Raw genomic sequence first — 16,132 nt, 5'->3', positions numbered from 1 at the left:
CTTCTCCTGTGTGCTGCTTGGTGAGTCCAAGCATTGGGTTCAACTCCTTCTGATTGGCCTGATACTGAGTTGCAAAATCTTTGGCCACGCCTCCTCCTTCCGGCTGAGCCTCAGTTTTTTCAACTCAGTCGGCCTAGATAGACATATTCTGAGTTGCTCCCAATAAATTAATAATTAGATTTAATTGGAATTTTTTTTTAAAAAAATAATAATTAGGTTTTGTCTCTTTAAGAGAGTGGTGTGGCTGAGCGAGTGGCTATTGTATACAGCTTAGATCGGAGCTGTGATAACGCAGTGGGTTCAATTGCCCTGAGGTCGACTTCTGGCTTCCCAGATGACCCAGAGGCAGTGTGGCAGCTGGAAACAGCTGGAATCCTCATAAATCGCTCAATGAGCATGGCTGCTTGCTGATTTCGGCAGAGAGAGGTTTGGAAGCCATGCGGAGTTCGGAGCCGATAGCCGCCATTTTGTGGGAGGCGGCTCTTCTTATTGCTTTGCTGCTTGCTGCTGGGAGAGAGAGAGAGAGCTCTGGGAGAAGTGCGGCAGCAATTTTGATTCTTCCAACAACCGAAGCTTCAGTTAGGAGCTTGGAAGGCACCTGGAGAGGGGCGTGGCCAGCAGTGGGCAATACGGTGTGGATTCTGGAGCTCCAGGAGAACACCGATATCCTAGCTGATTTTGGGGATCCCCAGGGATCATAGCTGTCTTGTGGAGACAGCGAAGAAAGAAGACGCTGGCTGGCATGGATAGGGAATGAGCAAGTTCCCTGAAATGCCGGCATTAGTCTTCGACCCGTCGGCGAAGGAAGGCAGCCATTAAGGATCTGTCACAAGCCAGAACGGCCACGATCAGAAAGAGGGAATGTAGGAGCGGTAATTGAATGGAGTATTGTTACCGGGTGAGTAATTGGCCAACTCGCAGGTAAAAGAAAAAAAATCTTTGACTGCTTGAAAAAATTGTAGTGGAAGATTGGCGGCTAATTGGCACAGAAGGACTAAAGCGGAGGGGAAAAAAACCCCGGAACTTTAAAAAACCTAAAGCCCTGGAAAAAATCTTCCATTCGGATTTAAAACTGGAATTGGGGGGGAAAAAATAAGACAAGGAAAAGAAGATAGAAAAACATTTTAAACAGCAGAAGAATTTAATGTGGAAAAGAGAAAGTGAAGCTTTTGTGTATTACAAGATGGCTACTTTGTTATGGAAAGGATTGTGAATCGGAGAAAGACAGCTGCTGGTGGAGAGTGTGAGAAAGAGGTGTGAGAGAATTCATACAGCTCTACCAAGATAAGAGAACAAAGGACAAAGACTGAAACGGTGCTGGCTCAAGTGAGGATCTGAATTGGACATTATTTAAAGAGGGGGAAAAAAGAACACTATATGGACTTGGAAATTTGAAATATATGTAAAGGAAAAGAATAAATTTAAAAATCTCAGCCTTTTAAATTGAAAATATGGAGAATTGGGAGGAGGAATATGAGACATTGAGGGAGATGTTTCAAAAAAGAAGAGAAGCATTTAAGGGAAACAAAGAAGCAGAGGATTGGTTAGAATGCAAAAAAAAGAGAAAGAGAACAGAAGAATGAGAAACAAAAGAAACAAAGAGATAATATTGGAGAATAAATAATTGAAAATAAAGATAAAGATGATTACACTGGGTTTAGCAGTGACAGAATAAGAATGGATAAGGGAAAATACATCTCAAATAAGAAAAGAAGAGAAATAAATGGGGAAAGATTGAGAAAGAAAATTAATAGAGTTAAAATTAAAGAAAAGAGGCTGAAGGGGAGATACAAGAAAAGGAAAACGAGGAAGGTAAGGGAATGGGAGAAAGGGAGGAAAATACCAAGAAATGGAGTTGTGGAGAGATTAAGGGAAAATGGTTAAGAGTCAGTGAAAATGTTAATTTGTTAATAAAGAGATTGATGTTAGTGGTAGAAATTATATGTGAAAGTGTTGTTAAATGAAATAGATCAGTAGGTGCAATGTGAAAGAAAGAATGATTTTGGAGAAAGCATTAAATGGAGAGAAATAAGTAACATAAGCATTAATTGAAATTATGATGGAAAATTGAAATTGAATGTAAAATTGAATGAAATTGAAATGTTTTTTATTTATTTATTTTTATATGCCGCCCTTCTCCGGAGACTCAGGGTGACTTACAATGCGTTAAGCAATAGCCTTCATACTTTTGTATATTTTTATACAAAGTCAGTTTATTGCCCCCACAAACCGGGTCCTCATTTTACCCACCTTAGAAAGGATGGAAGGCTGAGTCGACCTTGAGCCTGGTGAGAATTGAACTCGCAGTAATTGCAGGCAGCTGGATGTTAAATGCTGCCTTAGTAGGAGGCATTAGCCTCCTACGCCACTCAGGCTCCTAATGTTAAAAAAATGATTTAAGTGTTATACTTGCAAGAAGTAAAGAAGAAAAAACATATTGTTAAAAGTAAAGAAGATAAAGGATTGGAAGATTGTTTGGGTAAAAATTTAAAGGGAAAAATGGAATAAGATGAAATATACTGTTTATAATTAAAAAGATAAGAGGAATTTTGTGAAATATACTTGATAAATGAAAGATTGGGGTTGCCTGGACTCCATAGTGGAAAATATTAAATTGAAGATGAATACAGCAATAGAGAGAGATGAAGGAGGAGAAGAGAGGTGGAAGGGAAGAGGAAGGAGAGAGAGGGAAGGAAGAGTAGGGACGAAGGAAGGGAAGGGAAATTAGAGTAGGAGAGAGGATAAGATGGGGGAAGAGAGGAGGAGAAGGAGAAGGGGAGGGGAAGTAGATAAGAGAAGAAGAGGAGGGGAAGAAAAAGTAAGAAGGAAAGAAGAGATGGAGATGGCAGGATTGAGAAGAAAGATTGCTGTACAACAAAAAAGATGAAATGGAAGAAAGGCAACCCCGAACATATATAAATATACTAAGATAAAGAATGAATGGTTAAAAAATAAAAGAGAATAAATATGAATAAGCAGGAAAATTAGAATTTGAGGGTGAATGAAGATGTTGTTTATATAAGTAAGCAAAGAAATATTGAGATATGATTAAAAAAAGGAAAAAAAGAAAATTGTGGCAAAAATTGTAATTGAGTAAAATGTATTTGAATTTGATAAATTGTATAAGATAAGATATGGCCAATACTCTGTTCAAAAAAGATGTGGGTGAGTGGGAGGGGGACCAATAAAACTTGATTTAAAAAAAAAAGGAAGGCACCTAGAAAGCGCTTGTGGACCGTGTTGCCGGTCTTCGCGCTCATTGGGCAGGCGTTTGTAGCCGTTTTGCCGGTTTTTGCGCCCTTTCTGCCCCTGCCGCCATTTTAATTGCTGGCCTTGTGCTTACAAGCCGTTTTGCCGGTTTGGTGCTTTCTTATTAAAACCTGAACTGCGCAGTGAGTATATAAGCGGTTATTGCGTGATAGCATCCACTTTGGAAATTGATTTATTCTGGGATTTACCAAGCCTTCATTAAGGAATCCTAGCTATGCCTAACAGTCGGGATTCAGATAATAGTGATTATGCTGATTCATCCCCTGGGTGTTCTGACCCTAAGAGGGCTAGATCTGGAGATAAAGACAAAGGTCCTGCCACCAGATCTAAGGCTAGGCAGTTTAAATCCTCTTCTGCTTCTGATAAAGATGCTGAGAGAGGGCAAAAGGCATTGGAAAAGCATTTTGCTAGAGCTCAAAAGAAGGCAGAAGCTGCCAATGCCCCAAGGAGTTCTGGTAGTGCTAATATACCTAGCCTCACACTAGCTCCTTCTCTGCCAATGCCAATGCTGGAAGATCAGATGAATTGGTCTCCCACTTTGATTACTGAATCACAGCAGTCTCAGGATATTCTCCCACAGGGAGGAAGTGATCAGGATCCTTTACCTTCTACTTCAGGAGTAGTGCCAAGGTCTGGCCCCAGGTCTTCCCCCCACCCCATTTGCGATGTTTACGCCCACTGCAGCTGGAATCCATCCTCAGGGCAGTTCTGAGCAAATTCTGTCTGCTGAATTGTGCAGTGCCATTACACAGACTATTGCTCAAGGCATTGATGATGCACTCAACCAGAGGGGGTTGTTGGGGCCCTCACAGTCAGCTCCTGCTAGGACAGGGGTCCAGCCTCAGCGTTATGATAGAAGTTATTATGAGGATCAACACTCTCCATCCCCATCTGTTCACAACGAGGCTTCACTGGAAAGAGAGGAAGAATTGGGGGATTTTGAGCTTTCTGAGGAGGAAGGAGTTTCTCCAGATAGACCAGATCATTCGGGCCTCTTCCGCTCCACCCTGTTTAAGACCTTATTGCTTAAGGCCAAGACTACTGCCAATATGGGCAGAGTGGGGAGTTCCTCAGGCGATCCCACTGATTCCCAAGATCCCTGTGCCAGTCTCTTTACAGAGCAGGTTACAGCACAAGAGGTCATTCCATCTCCTAAGTTCTTTGTAGATGTGGTGCAGAGGCAATGGGATCAACCTGCCGTTATTCCAGCCCCTAGTGGCATGGATAAGTGTATGCATACTGCAGAACAGGAGTTTGAGGAGCTACTTCAGGTGCCAGCTGTAGATGCTCCCCTTGCCACCCTAGCTTCCACTGCCATTCTCCCTTCAGATACTGCTGAAGGATTGAAGACTGAGGATAGAAAGGTGGAGTTATTGGCCCGCAAGACTCATCAGGCAGCTGCTTGGGCCATAAAATCTGCCACAGCCGCTTCCTTTTTCTCCAGGCCTTCCCTCTTGTGGTTAAAACAGATGCAGGCCAGGGCCTCTCCTGAGGACACCCGGCTGCAGCAAGTTATTAGCAAATTGATCACTGCAACTGAGTACTCAGCCGATGCGACCTTAAATGCAGCCAAATTCACATCTAGAGCCTTGGCTTCCAGTGTTGCCTCCAGGAGATTGTTATGGCTAAGACAGTGGCAAGGTGACACGAAGTCAAAATGGTGTTTAGCTGCTGCTCCCTTTAAGGGTTGCCAGTTGTTTGGGGATGTGTTAGATCCAATCCTAGTAGAAGGGAAGGATAAACATAAGGTCCTCCCTCACACTTACAAGTGAACAGACAGAAGATTCTCCCCCTTCTATCGGAGGCAGCCCTTTTGTGGCTCTGAGGCGGGATTCATCGCCTCACAGTACCACAGGCAATATTCACAAGGTGGTGACAGGGCTTAGGATAGACCAGCCTTTAGAGACAGGTTTCGCCAACCGCAGTCCAGAAGGCCCTTTAGAGGAGCCAGTTACCGGCCTTACCGCTGCTCAAAATGACTCTCAGTCACAGATCTCCATTGGCGGCAGGTTAAGATTGTTTGCCAGCCAGTGGATAGAGTCCACCACCGATGCCTGGGCAATTCAAACGATCAGGCTTGGACTGACCCTAGAATTTTCGTCCAAACCACCTTGGAGATTTGTACAATGTCCCGTTCCCAGAGACCCTGCCAGGAAGGCTATGATGAGGGCAGAGATTCAACATCTACTAGACATCGAGGCAATAGAGCCGGTGCCCTTGGGGCAGAGAGGCTGGGGATTTTACTCTGTACTCTTTTTAGTTCCCAAGAGTTTGGGCGGCCAGAGAGCCATATTGAACCTGAAAGACCTAAACGTACACATAAAGTACCACAGATTCAAAATGCAATCTCTCTCACTATCCTGGGTTGCATTTGGCAGGGGGATTTTTTGACATCAATTGATCTGAAGGAGGCATACCTCCATGTCCCCATCAGGCTGTCCTGCCGCAGATTCCTCAGATTTGCTTATGCCGGCCGGCATTGGCAATACAAAGCTCTGCCCTTCGGCCTTTCCTCGGCCCTGCGGACCTTTACCAAGCTGCTGGATGTAATAGCAGTATGTCTGCGGGCAAGGCCCATTCGTCTGCAGTGTTATCTCGACGACATATTAATACAGTCGTTGTCCCTAGAGCAGGCAGAACAGGACCTTCACAATCCAGACTCTCCAGGCTCACAGTTTTTCTGTGAACTGGGAAAAGAGCCAATTGACACCGTCTACCAGATTAACTCACCTAGGAGCGGTGATAGACACTCGATTATCTCAGGTCTTCCTGTCCCAGGAGAGAAGAGGCAGCATAAGGGAAATGGTAGGACAGGTCAGATCCCTAGACTTAGTTCCCTTGCTACTACTCTCCCGCCTATTAGGGAAGATGATATCCTGGCTAGCTATAGTCCCTTGGGCTCAGTTGCACTCATGGCCTCTATAATGGCTCCTTCTACCCAGCCAGAGGGCAGGCCAGAGCAATTCAACAGCCAAAATCAGAGTACCCAGGCAGGTTCTTCACTCTAACCTGGTGGACGTCGGCAGCCATGAAGGAAGGGTGTCTGTTTCAAGATCCTCCCAGACAGGTGCTGACATCGGACGCCAGCTTATTTGGCTGGGGAGCGCACCTGAATTCCAAATTGGCCCAAGGCTGATGGTCTCAGCAAGATTTACGCAACAACATCAACTGGCTGGAACTGAGAGTGGCTCATCTGGCGCTTCGTCACTTTCAATCAGACTTATACAAACAGCACGTACTTCTCTTGACAGACAATGTGACGACCAAAGCGCATGTCAACAGGCAAGGGGATCTCGCTCCAGGATCCTGATGCGCGAGGCCAAGGAGTTATGCCATTGGGCGGAGAAACATCTGTTGTCATTGAAGGTGGAGCACATCTCCGGCATCTCCAACACCCAAGCGGACTGGTTGAGCCGAACAACTATTGACCAGTCTGAATGGATGCTCCACCCAGACCTGTTTTGCCAGATTACGGACCGCTTCGGGATGCCGGTTCTGGACTTGTTTGCTAGCCCTCACAACACTCAACTTCTGAGATTTTTTTCACGATTCCGGACACCAACAGCCGAGGGGGTCAACGCTCTTTGTTGCCCATGGCCAGCCGGGCTACTGTATGCGTTTCCTCCGATACCCCTAATACCACAGGTCATCAGGAGGATTTTGGAGGAAGGAGCAGACGTATTACTGGTGGCACCTCACTGGCCACGAAGGCCGTGGTTTGTGGATCTTATGTCGCTGTCCAGGGGTCGTCCCTGGCGACTGCCACCGAGCGAGGTATCCCTCAGCCAAGGGGCCCATCAGCACCCAGAGCCTCAATGGCTGCAGTTGGCCGTTTGGCTCTTGAAAGGGAGATCCTCAGGAGAGACCAATTTTCAAGCAAGGTGATTTCTACGATGCTGGCCTCCCGCAAAGCCTCTACAAACAGAATATATGAGGCCACTTGGACTTCCTTTTGTCATTGGTGTGCCAAGGTGAAGATAGTTCCCACATCAGCAGCAGTTCCACAGGTATTGGACTTTTTGCAGCTTGGTCTGGATAAGGGATTGTCGACCAACACTCTTTGCAGGCAGGTTGCGCATTCTACCAGGCAACGGTACAGTACCTCTTTTACAACACCCAAGGGTACGTACCTTTCTGTGAGGGGTATCCAACCTTTTACCCCCGACTGTCCACAGATATTCAACCTGGGACTTGCCGCTCGTGTTGCAGGCACTGACGTTATCTCCGTTCGAGCCCTTGAGATCTGCCAGTCTCGGACTTTTCACATTTAAATTTGCCTTCCTCGTTGCAATTACATCGGCGCGCAGGATTTCGGAGCTGGCAGCTCTTTCGGTGCATTCAGACTTGTGTATTTTCCATCCGGATAGAGTCATCCTCTGTTTGGACCCGACTTTTGTCCCAAAAGTCAATACATGGTTTCACCAAGCGCAGGAAGTTATTCTGCCAGACTTCTGCCCGAATCCCAGGCATCCACGGGAGAAGCGCTGGCATACTTTAGATGTTCACAGGGCTCTGCGGAAATACATTAAACGGACTGCTTCCTTCAGACGCTCAGAAGCCTTGTTTGTCTCATTCCAGCCCAGGTTACTGGGTAAGAAAGTATCACCTTCCACCATTGGATGTTGGCTTAAAGCTTGTATTGCATTGGCCTATGAGCATCAAGCTCGGCCCACTCCACACCGCATCACCGCACACTCCACCAGAAGTGCGGCCACTACGGCAGCTTGGGCCACTCAAGCTTCGATCCTGGAAATTTGCAGGGCAGCCACGTGGTCTTCACCTTCTCCCTTTGTGAGAAATTACAAGTTGGACGTTTTTGCTTCTGCAGAGGCAGCTTTCAGGAGAGGAGTGTTACAGCGCGTCCTGCCAGCCGAGGGGACCCGGGACCGTTCTATCTCCTGCCCAACATCGATTTAGCTTGGGTATATCCCAATGCTTGGACTCACCAAGCAGCACACAGGAGAAGAGACGTTGTACTTACTGAACGTTCCTTCTCGGTGTGCTGCAGGTGAGTCCAATCCCACCCTGGTTTGACTTGGTCCGGGGTCCAGGAGTGGTTGTTCTTCACTTGGACTACGTCTTCTCCAGATCCGAGGTTCGTTGAAAAAACTGAGGCTCGGCCAGAAGGAGGAGGCGTGGCCAAAGAATTTGCAACTCAGTATCAGGCCAATCAGAAGGAGTTGAACCCAATGCTTGGACTCACCTGCAGCGCACTGAGAAGGAACGTTCAGTAAGTACAACGTCTCTTTTAATTTCAGTTTCTTACAAAAAGTCCAGTAATGGTTCTTATCGCTTTAATCAGTATTTGTTAACAAAACCACAACTGATTTATTTAATTGCACCAAACTCTAAATAAAGCAGGAATGGAAAATCCTAAACTTCTCAACTTTGGCATGGACTTCAATTCCCAGAATTCCCAAGGCAGCATGAAGTTCACCTATCTTAAACTTGCCAAGACTAAAAAACGCTGACCTACAGATAGGGATTTTTCCATTCCTCTTTTACTAGTTCCTACTTACTTATGAGCAATCATAATGCAAAATCCCCATTTCAAACTAACCCCACAGTAATGATCATGCAAAAATCCCAACTATTTTCCTGCACCACCCTGGAAGCCAAAACAAGGCACTGGGGGACTGTGCAATGCACCCCCCCCCCCGTGCCCCGTTTTGAGCCTGGAAGGCCTCCTGCACCACCCTGGAAGCCGAAACGGCGCGCGGGGACGACAGGCAACGCCTCCCGTGTCCCGTTTTGGGCCTGGAAAGCCTCCTGCACTAACCTGGAATCCAAAATGGGGCATGCGGGGGGACTCCTGGGAGGGGCAGGGCGGTGTGGGGCAGGGCCAGCCAGAGGGATTAGCCAGTTCTCCGAACTGGTAAAAAAATTAATAACTGGTTCGCTCGAACCGGTGTGAACCGGCTGCAGCTCACCTCTGCCCACCCCAGAGTGGTGGTAATATTGTTTTTAGACTTCATTTCTGACTGAGCCTTGTTCTGATTCCCAATAGAAAGGTGGAGTGTGTGGATTTTTTAAAACAGAATAATAATAAGTTTGAGTTGGATAATATTTAGAAAGTGATCTACGGGGTTTGTTTCTGAATATTGCTTTTTGGTTTCCATTTAGAAGTGTGATTGTTGAGAAGTTGGAGGAAAGGAGGAAGTTTACAGAGCTTTGGATGGAAAACTGGTGCTTACAGTTTATGATGAAAAATATCAAGAGTGCAAGTTAGTGGGGATGAATTGATTCCATCCACAGTGTTTGGGGCTCCTTGGAGGATATGCAGCACCAGAATTGTGCTCTAGAGCACTGTTTCTCAACCTCAGCAACTTTTAAGCTGTGTGGACTTCAATTCTCAGAATTCCTTCAATTCCCAGCATAGCTGACTGGGGAATTCTGGGAATTGAAGTCTACACAGCTTAAAGTTGCTGAGGTTGAGAGACACTGCTCTGAAGTCATTCTTAGACCAGTGGTGCTCCAGGTTGATTTGTACATCAGTAATGTTTTGATCACATCACAGTGTCATCAGTAGGGTGCAAAAGTAATGTAATTAAACATGTTCAAGATGATGCAGGTTTTCAAGTGAATTTCTAATTCCTATATTTGATAAATGCATATGGTCCTTCTCAAACTTTAAGACTTGATGGTACATCAGCCCTCCTACCTCCCCCTACCTCCCATAAAGTTTCTTCTCAATTATGATCCTTCACTTTCTCTAACTTGGTTAGCTCAGTGTTAATTGGAACACCCAGCATTTCTGAATGCTCCATCTCTTCCTTGTCAGACATAAGCTGGATTCTCACAACACACTAAAACTCCATGGAGTTTGGTGGCCCAGCATGGAAAGACAATCCAGCCATCATCTTAGCCTGTTGTATGCACCAGGCCATCGCATTATGCCATAAAGTTTTAATTGTTTGAGCACATAGTGTGAAATGAACACAGAAATTGTTTTATTCATCCAGATCTATTAGTGTTGTGGCCAGAGGTGAAATCTAAAATTTGTTACTACTGGTTCTGTGGGCGTGGCTTGGTGGTGGTGGTGTAATGTGACTGGGTGGGCGTGGCCAACTTTTTTTTTTAACTTTTAAAAGCATTTTTTCTGCAACCTTAAGAGGTTGCAGAAAAAAATGCTTTTAGAAGCCTCTGACGATCAGGCAAGTCAGCTGAGATCGCCAGAGGCTTTTAAAGGCCTTTTTTTTCCTACAGCCTCTTTGGCTTTTTTTTTTTTTTTACTTTTAAAAGCATTTTTTCAGCCGAAGAGGTTGTAGAAAAAATGCTTTTAAAAGTTAAAAAAACAGCCTCTGATGATCACGTGGCTAAGCTGGGCATTGGGGGGGGCGCAGGGGTTTTTGCTACCGGTTCTCCGAACCACTCACCGCCATCGCTACCGGATTGGGCAATCCGGTCCGAACTGGATTTCACCCCTGGTTGTGGCCCACCAGCAGCCAGCAGAGCTGGCAGCAGATTCAGACAGTGAGGAGGTTGGGGAGGAACGTGGGCCAGTCCTGGAGTCTGGGGAAGGTTTGGACAATGGCTCTGAGTCAGAGGCAGAGAGGGGGCCAAGGCCATCTGGTAGTTCTTTGCTGCCTCTGGAGTCTCCGGAGTCTGACATCAGTGAGGCAGAAGAACAGCGTGAGCCTGTTCCCAGTGTGCGCATGCGCAGAGCTGCCAGGAGACAGGAACAATTAAGAAAACAGGATCGACTTGGGAGTAAGGCTTGGAGATGATTGGCCCCTCCCATAAGACATAAAAGAGAAGCGAATGGGATGTGAGCTTTTGCAGGAAGCAATTAGTTCATCTGGTTGGTAAAAGCTGTGGAAAAGTTCTGTTTGACTCTGTGCTAAGTTTGGCCTTGCCCTGCGTGTGGCAATTAGTTCTCTGGCAGCATTCCAAGGGAGATAAAGTGAGTGTTTGTAAACACTCACCTGCAAGACTGTTTGATAAGCCTTTCGACTGGGAATGACAATAATTCACAGCTGTATGAATTAAAGAGGTTTGCTGGGACTAAGTTTGTGCTGTTTACTTTCTAAGGAACCCTAGGTCAGAACGATTAGTGAATCTAAGACCACTGTAAATATTTTTCTCTTTTATTTAAATCTAAGTCTTCGGAGAAAGGCGGCATACAAATTGAAGAAAGAAAGAAAGAAAGAAAGAAAGAAAGAAAGAAAGAAAGAAAGAAAGAAAGAAAGAAAGAAAGAAAGAAAGAAAGAAAGAAAGAAAGAAAGAAAGAAAGAAAGAAAGAAAGAAGCTGGAGCTCTTATATCTGGGAGTGGGGTGGGTCCAAAACATTAAATACAAATTGCATCCCCTCTCTAGATGTTTTTTTGTTTAAGTCACTCTAAAAACTCTGGGATCCTTTGTGCTCTCCGAGCTTGGTGGTTTTCTTGCAGATGTTTCATTACCAAACTAGGTAACATCATCAATGCACTAATGATGTCACCTAGTTTGACAATGAAACATCTGCAAGAAAACCACCAAGCTCGGAGACCATCAAGGACCCCACAATTCAACCCCGAACTACAAATATTCTCTTCTATCTAAAAACTCTTGCCTTCCAGGAAGTATGGAATCCTGATATTTGCCCTGTACCCTTCATCCTTTCCCCCCTCCCTCTTGTTGCTTCATCAGCTATGTTAGCATTTCTGGATACCAACAGCCTCCATTTAAAAACAGAAAAGCCTCCCCTTTGCACTAACACTGCCCCATAACCTGGAGAACCTAGATGTAAGGCCTTTGCTCCACTTAAAAGAGGGAGAGCTCCTGGGGAATGAAGCTTTCCCCTTTCCTAAACATCAGCTGTGGGTCTCCCCCCCCCCCCTCCCCACCTTAAGGAGCATGTTTGAATGTGTGTGCACGTGTCCTGGAGTAGAGACCCAGCCCTAGCGTGCCAGGAGGCTGCGGGGAATCCCGTGCTACTGTTGTGCCAGAGCTCTGTGTCAACCACGCCCACTCGGAAAGGCCCAGTCTCATGTCTGTACACGGAGCCTCCTGCTTTCACTCACGTTTCTCACCCTGCCTCTGCAAACACATGTCGCTTGTCTGGGCTCTGAGCTCATTGCTCCTGCCAGCTGGCAGCCTGCCTCTTCCTCAGCACAGGGCGGGGAAAGCAGGCACGTGGGGCTGTGGTGTGAGGCAGGCGGGCAGGGCCTCTCCAGGCGTGCCTGTGTGGCTCTCCCAGCGGGCAGGTTCCCAAGAGGGGCCAGCAGCAGGGGTTTGCAAAGCAGGGCGGAATAGCCATGGGGCTCTCCTCCAAAGGGATCTCCTCCAAAGGGAGGTGGGTGGAGCACTCCAGCAGGGCGGTCATTTGGGGTCTCCTAGTGGGAGGAGATTAGAAGGGATGACTGGCAGATGTCTGGGGGAAGGGGGAAACCAGGGTACCTGGGTTCTCCAAGATGCAGGAGCACCCGAGTTCCTCTGCTCTATTACAGTAGCAGGGAAAAAGACAGCATTGATTTGTTTACAGAGAAAGAGGAGATAGAGATGGTTTGCTAACAAGAAAAAGCTTGAATGCTGGTAGTGAAAATGTTGGCTAGAACAGGAAATGGAGGTAAAGTGCAAAAGGAACTTTTGGATCCAGGATGGGTCTTAGCAGCTGATTGAGTTGTAGGTTGTTGTTGAGCATTTAAAACTGCACATTATAATTTATGAAGGTTATATTGTTTTGTGACCTGCATTTTGAGCTTAGTTTCTACATCCTAAATCTTGATGAAGAGGGAGGGGGAACCAGGAAATTTGGACTTAGAAGGTGGAGTGGTGTTCCAGGTTGAGGACTTGGGGGAGAGTTAAAGGTTATGAGGGCTGTCAGATATATTGAGTCCCTGTTTTCTGGGCAGTGCTCTCATCATCCATTGCACAGATGCGTTTCAACATTGCACAACTCCAAGCCATCTCTGGTTCTGCTAGCCACAAAATGACCTTCTCCTTCCTTGCCACAGTCCCTGATTTTCCCAGGCAGGGTAACTTAATAAGCTTTTAAAGCAGTGTTTTTCCACCTTAACAGCTTTAAGAGGCGTGGACTTCAACTCCCAGAATTCCCCAGCCAGCATGGCTGGCTGGGGAATTCTGGGAGTTGCAGTCCATGCTTCTTAAAGTTGTTAAGGTGGAAAAACACTCTTAAATCAACCATCCCTTGATTTGGGGTTGCCAGAACAAGTTTGTCCCTATGCCCTTTCTCTGACTGTTTCTTAGGCCCTGTCAGACATGGAATGCTCCAGAAAATCCACCTCTACTGAAATGGGGTCGTTGGGGTGCTGTTTAACCTGCATCAATTCCCCAGCCACTCTGCATGCCTTTAATCCTTGTGGTCTGCGCAGTTGGCTCAGGAGCACTGGGTTGCTCTCCACAATAACTCTTAATCCCTTTCTTGAAGACTTGAAGTGCACCGGGAAGCAGAAAGGGGTGGTTGGATATATGATCATCAGGAAGGAGTAGGGGACCAGCAGGTAACTTTTGTTGGTGGTTTGTGCAAAATTCACCCGCCTTCTTCCTTACCTGCCTCAGGTCCTATCACGCCAGTATCCCGAAGCACACCGAGCCCGGTAGACCCTGAGGCTGTGGAGGTCCTCATGAATTTTGACCCTGACCCTGCTGATTTGGCATTGTCCAGCATTCCAGGCCATGAGACCTTTGATCCTCGCAAGCATCAGTTCTCAGAAGAGGAGCTTAAGCCCCAGCCGATCATGAAAAAGGCTCGGAAAATACAGGTTCCTGATGATCAGAAGGTAAACTGGGAACAAGGATAGGCTGCTGCTTTGGGGTTCAGAGGCCTTTTGCTTTCATTTTCTCATCCTCCTTCACGTGGTTGAAATAGCTTGGATGTTTCTTTAAGGAAGGGAGTATAGTATTCAGATAAAGAAAGAACAAAGTTACTCACAAACCAAGCAATAAAAACAAGACCATAAACAGTTTTATGTGTTCATTGCACGTATAATAAATTCTTAGGCTGTGTGTTGGTTGAAAATGATTTAGGAGGAGGAGTTTGGATCAAGTGCAAGCCCAGCTGTTCTTTAAACTACCGTATTTTTTGGAGTATAAGACGCACTTTTTCCCCCCCCTAAAAGGGGGTGAAAATTTAGGTGCGTCTTATACACCGAATGTAGCCCCGCCCACCCACTGGCCCCCACCCTTTGGCCTCTGCCTCCCAGCAATTTACCTCCTTGCAGCAAGCAGAAAGAAGAAACAGCCCATTTCAGCTTCAGCACAGCCTAATTAGCACAAGTTGATTGTCCCTTGGATCGGCCTCCCGACTCTCAGCTGTTTTGCGAGGGCTTCTACTGCTTGCTGCAAGAAGGTAAATTGCTGGGAGCAGATTTTTTTTTTCTTGTGCTAATCAAGCTATGCTGAAAATGAAAATGAAAGTAAAGCAGGCTATTTCCTCTTTGCTGCAACAAGACAAAATTGCTGGGAGGCAGAGGCAGATTTCTTTTTCTTGTTTTCCTCACCAAAAAAGGTAGGTGCGTCTTATAGTCCGGAGCGTCTTATACTCCGAAAAATACGGTACTTATATGTAGTCCTCATCTTATGACGGGTTCATTTAACAACAGTTTGAAGTTATGATGGCCTTAGGAAAAAAATGACTTACAACTGGTCCTTGAAGTTATGACCATGACATCACTCTTGTGGTCACATGATCACAATTTGGTGCTTGGCAACCAGCTTGCATTTATGACTGTTGCAGCGTCTTGCAGTCACATGATCACGATTTGCCACCTTCCTAGTTAACTTCTGACAAGCAAAGTCAGTTGGGGAAGCTGGATTTGCTTAATGACCATGTGATTCATTTAGTGACCATGTGATTCACTTAATGATCAGAATAGAAAGAATAGAATAGAATAGAATAGAATAGAATAGAATAGAATAGAATAGAATAAACAGAGTTGGAAGGGACCTCGGAGGTCTTCTAGTCCAACCCCTTGCTTAGGCAGGAAACCCTACACCACTTCAGACAAATGGTTATCCAACATCTTAAAAACTTCCAGTGTTGGAGCATTCACAACTTCCGGAGGCAAGTTGTTCCACTGATTAATTGTTCTAATTGTCAGGAAAGTTCTCCTTAGTTCTAAGTTGCTTCTCTCCTTGATTAGTTTCCACCCATTGCTTCTTGTTCTACCCTCAGGTGCTCTGAAGAATAGTTTGACTCTCTCTTCTTTGTGGCAATCCCTGAGATATTGGAACACTGCTATCATGTCTCCCCTAGTCCTTCTTTTCATTAAACTAGACATACCCAGTTCCTGCAACCGTTCTTCATATGTTTTAGCCTCCAGTCCCCTAATCATCTTTGTTGCTCTTCTCTGCGCTCTTTCTAGAGTCTCCACATCCTTTTTACATCATGGCGACCAAACCTGGATGCAATATTCCAAGTGTGGCCTTACCAAGGTATTATAAAGTGGTATTAACACTTCACGTGATCTTGATTCTATCCCTCTGTTTATGCAGCCTAGAACTGTGTTGGCTTTTTTGGCAGCTGCTGCACACTGCTAGCTCATATTTAAATGGTTGTCCACTAGGACTCCCAAGATCCCTCTCACAGTTACTACTATTGAGCAAGGTACCACATATACGGTACCTGTGCATTTTGTTTTTCTTCCCTAAATCTAGAACCTTGCTTTTTTCACCATTGAATTTCATTTTGTTAGATAGCGCCCAATGTTCAAGTCTGTCAAGATCCTTCTGTATCTTGAGCCTATCTTCTGGAGTGTTGGCTATTCTTGCCAGCTTGGTGTTATATGCAAATTTGATGAGTTCCCCATCTATCCCCTCTTCCAAGTCATTGATTTTTATTTTATAAAAAGATTTTTATTTTTATTTCTTATACACATGTTGTAAATGTACATTCTCTTATCCATAATTGATCATATATATA

At 45.5% G+C, this 16,132-nt stretch overlaps 1 protein-coding gene across 1 annotated transcript in view; it reads left to right on the top strand.

Moving 5' to 3' along the window:
- DBP (D-box binding PAR bZIP transcription factor) overlaps nt 1-16,132 on the top strand; it is an 82,612-nt gene that overhangs the window by 32,079 nt on the left and 34,401 nt on the right. Inside the window, exon 3 of the mRNA XM_070944385.1 lies at nt 13,771-13,991. Within this exon, the coding sequence (XP_070800486.1) occupies nt 13,771-13,991 (221 nt within the window). The remainder of the gene's footprint in view (nt 1-13,770; nt 13,992-16,132) is intronic.

The sequence above is a fragment of the Pituophis catenifer genome, unplaced genomic scaffold, assembly GCF_029215685.1.
Source record: "Pituophis catenifer annectens isolate HBS135680 unplaced genomic scaffold, rPitCat1.0.hap2 SCAF_5, whole genome shotgun sequence".
NCBI classification, from domain to species: Eukaryota; Metazoa; Chordata; class Lepidosauria; order Squamata; family Colubridae; genus Pituophis; species Pituophis catenifer.
This window is presented reverse-complemented; position numbering and strand designations above follow the sequence as displayed.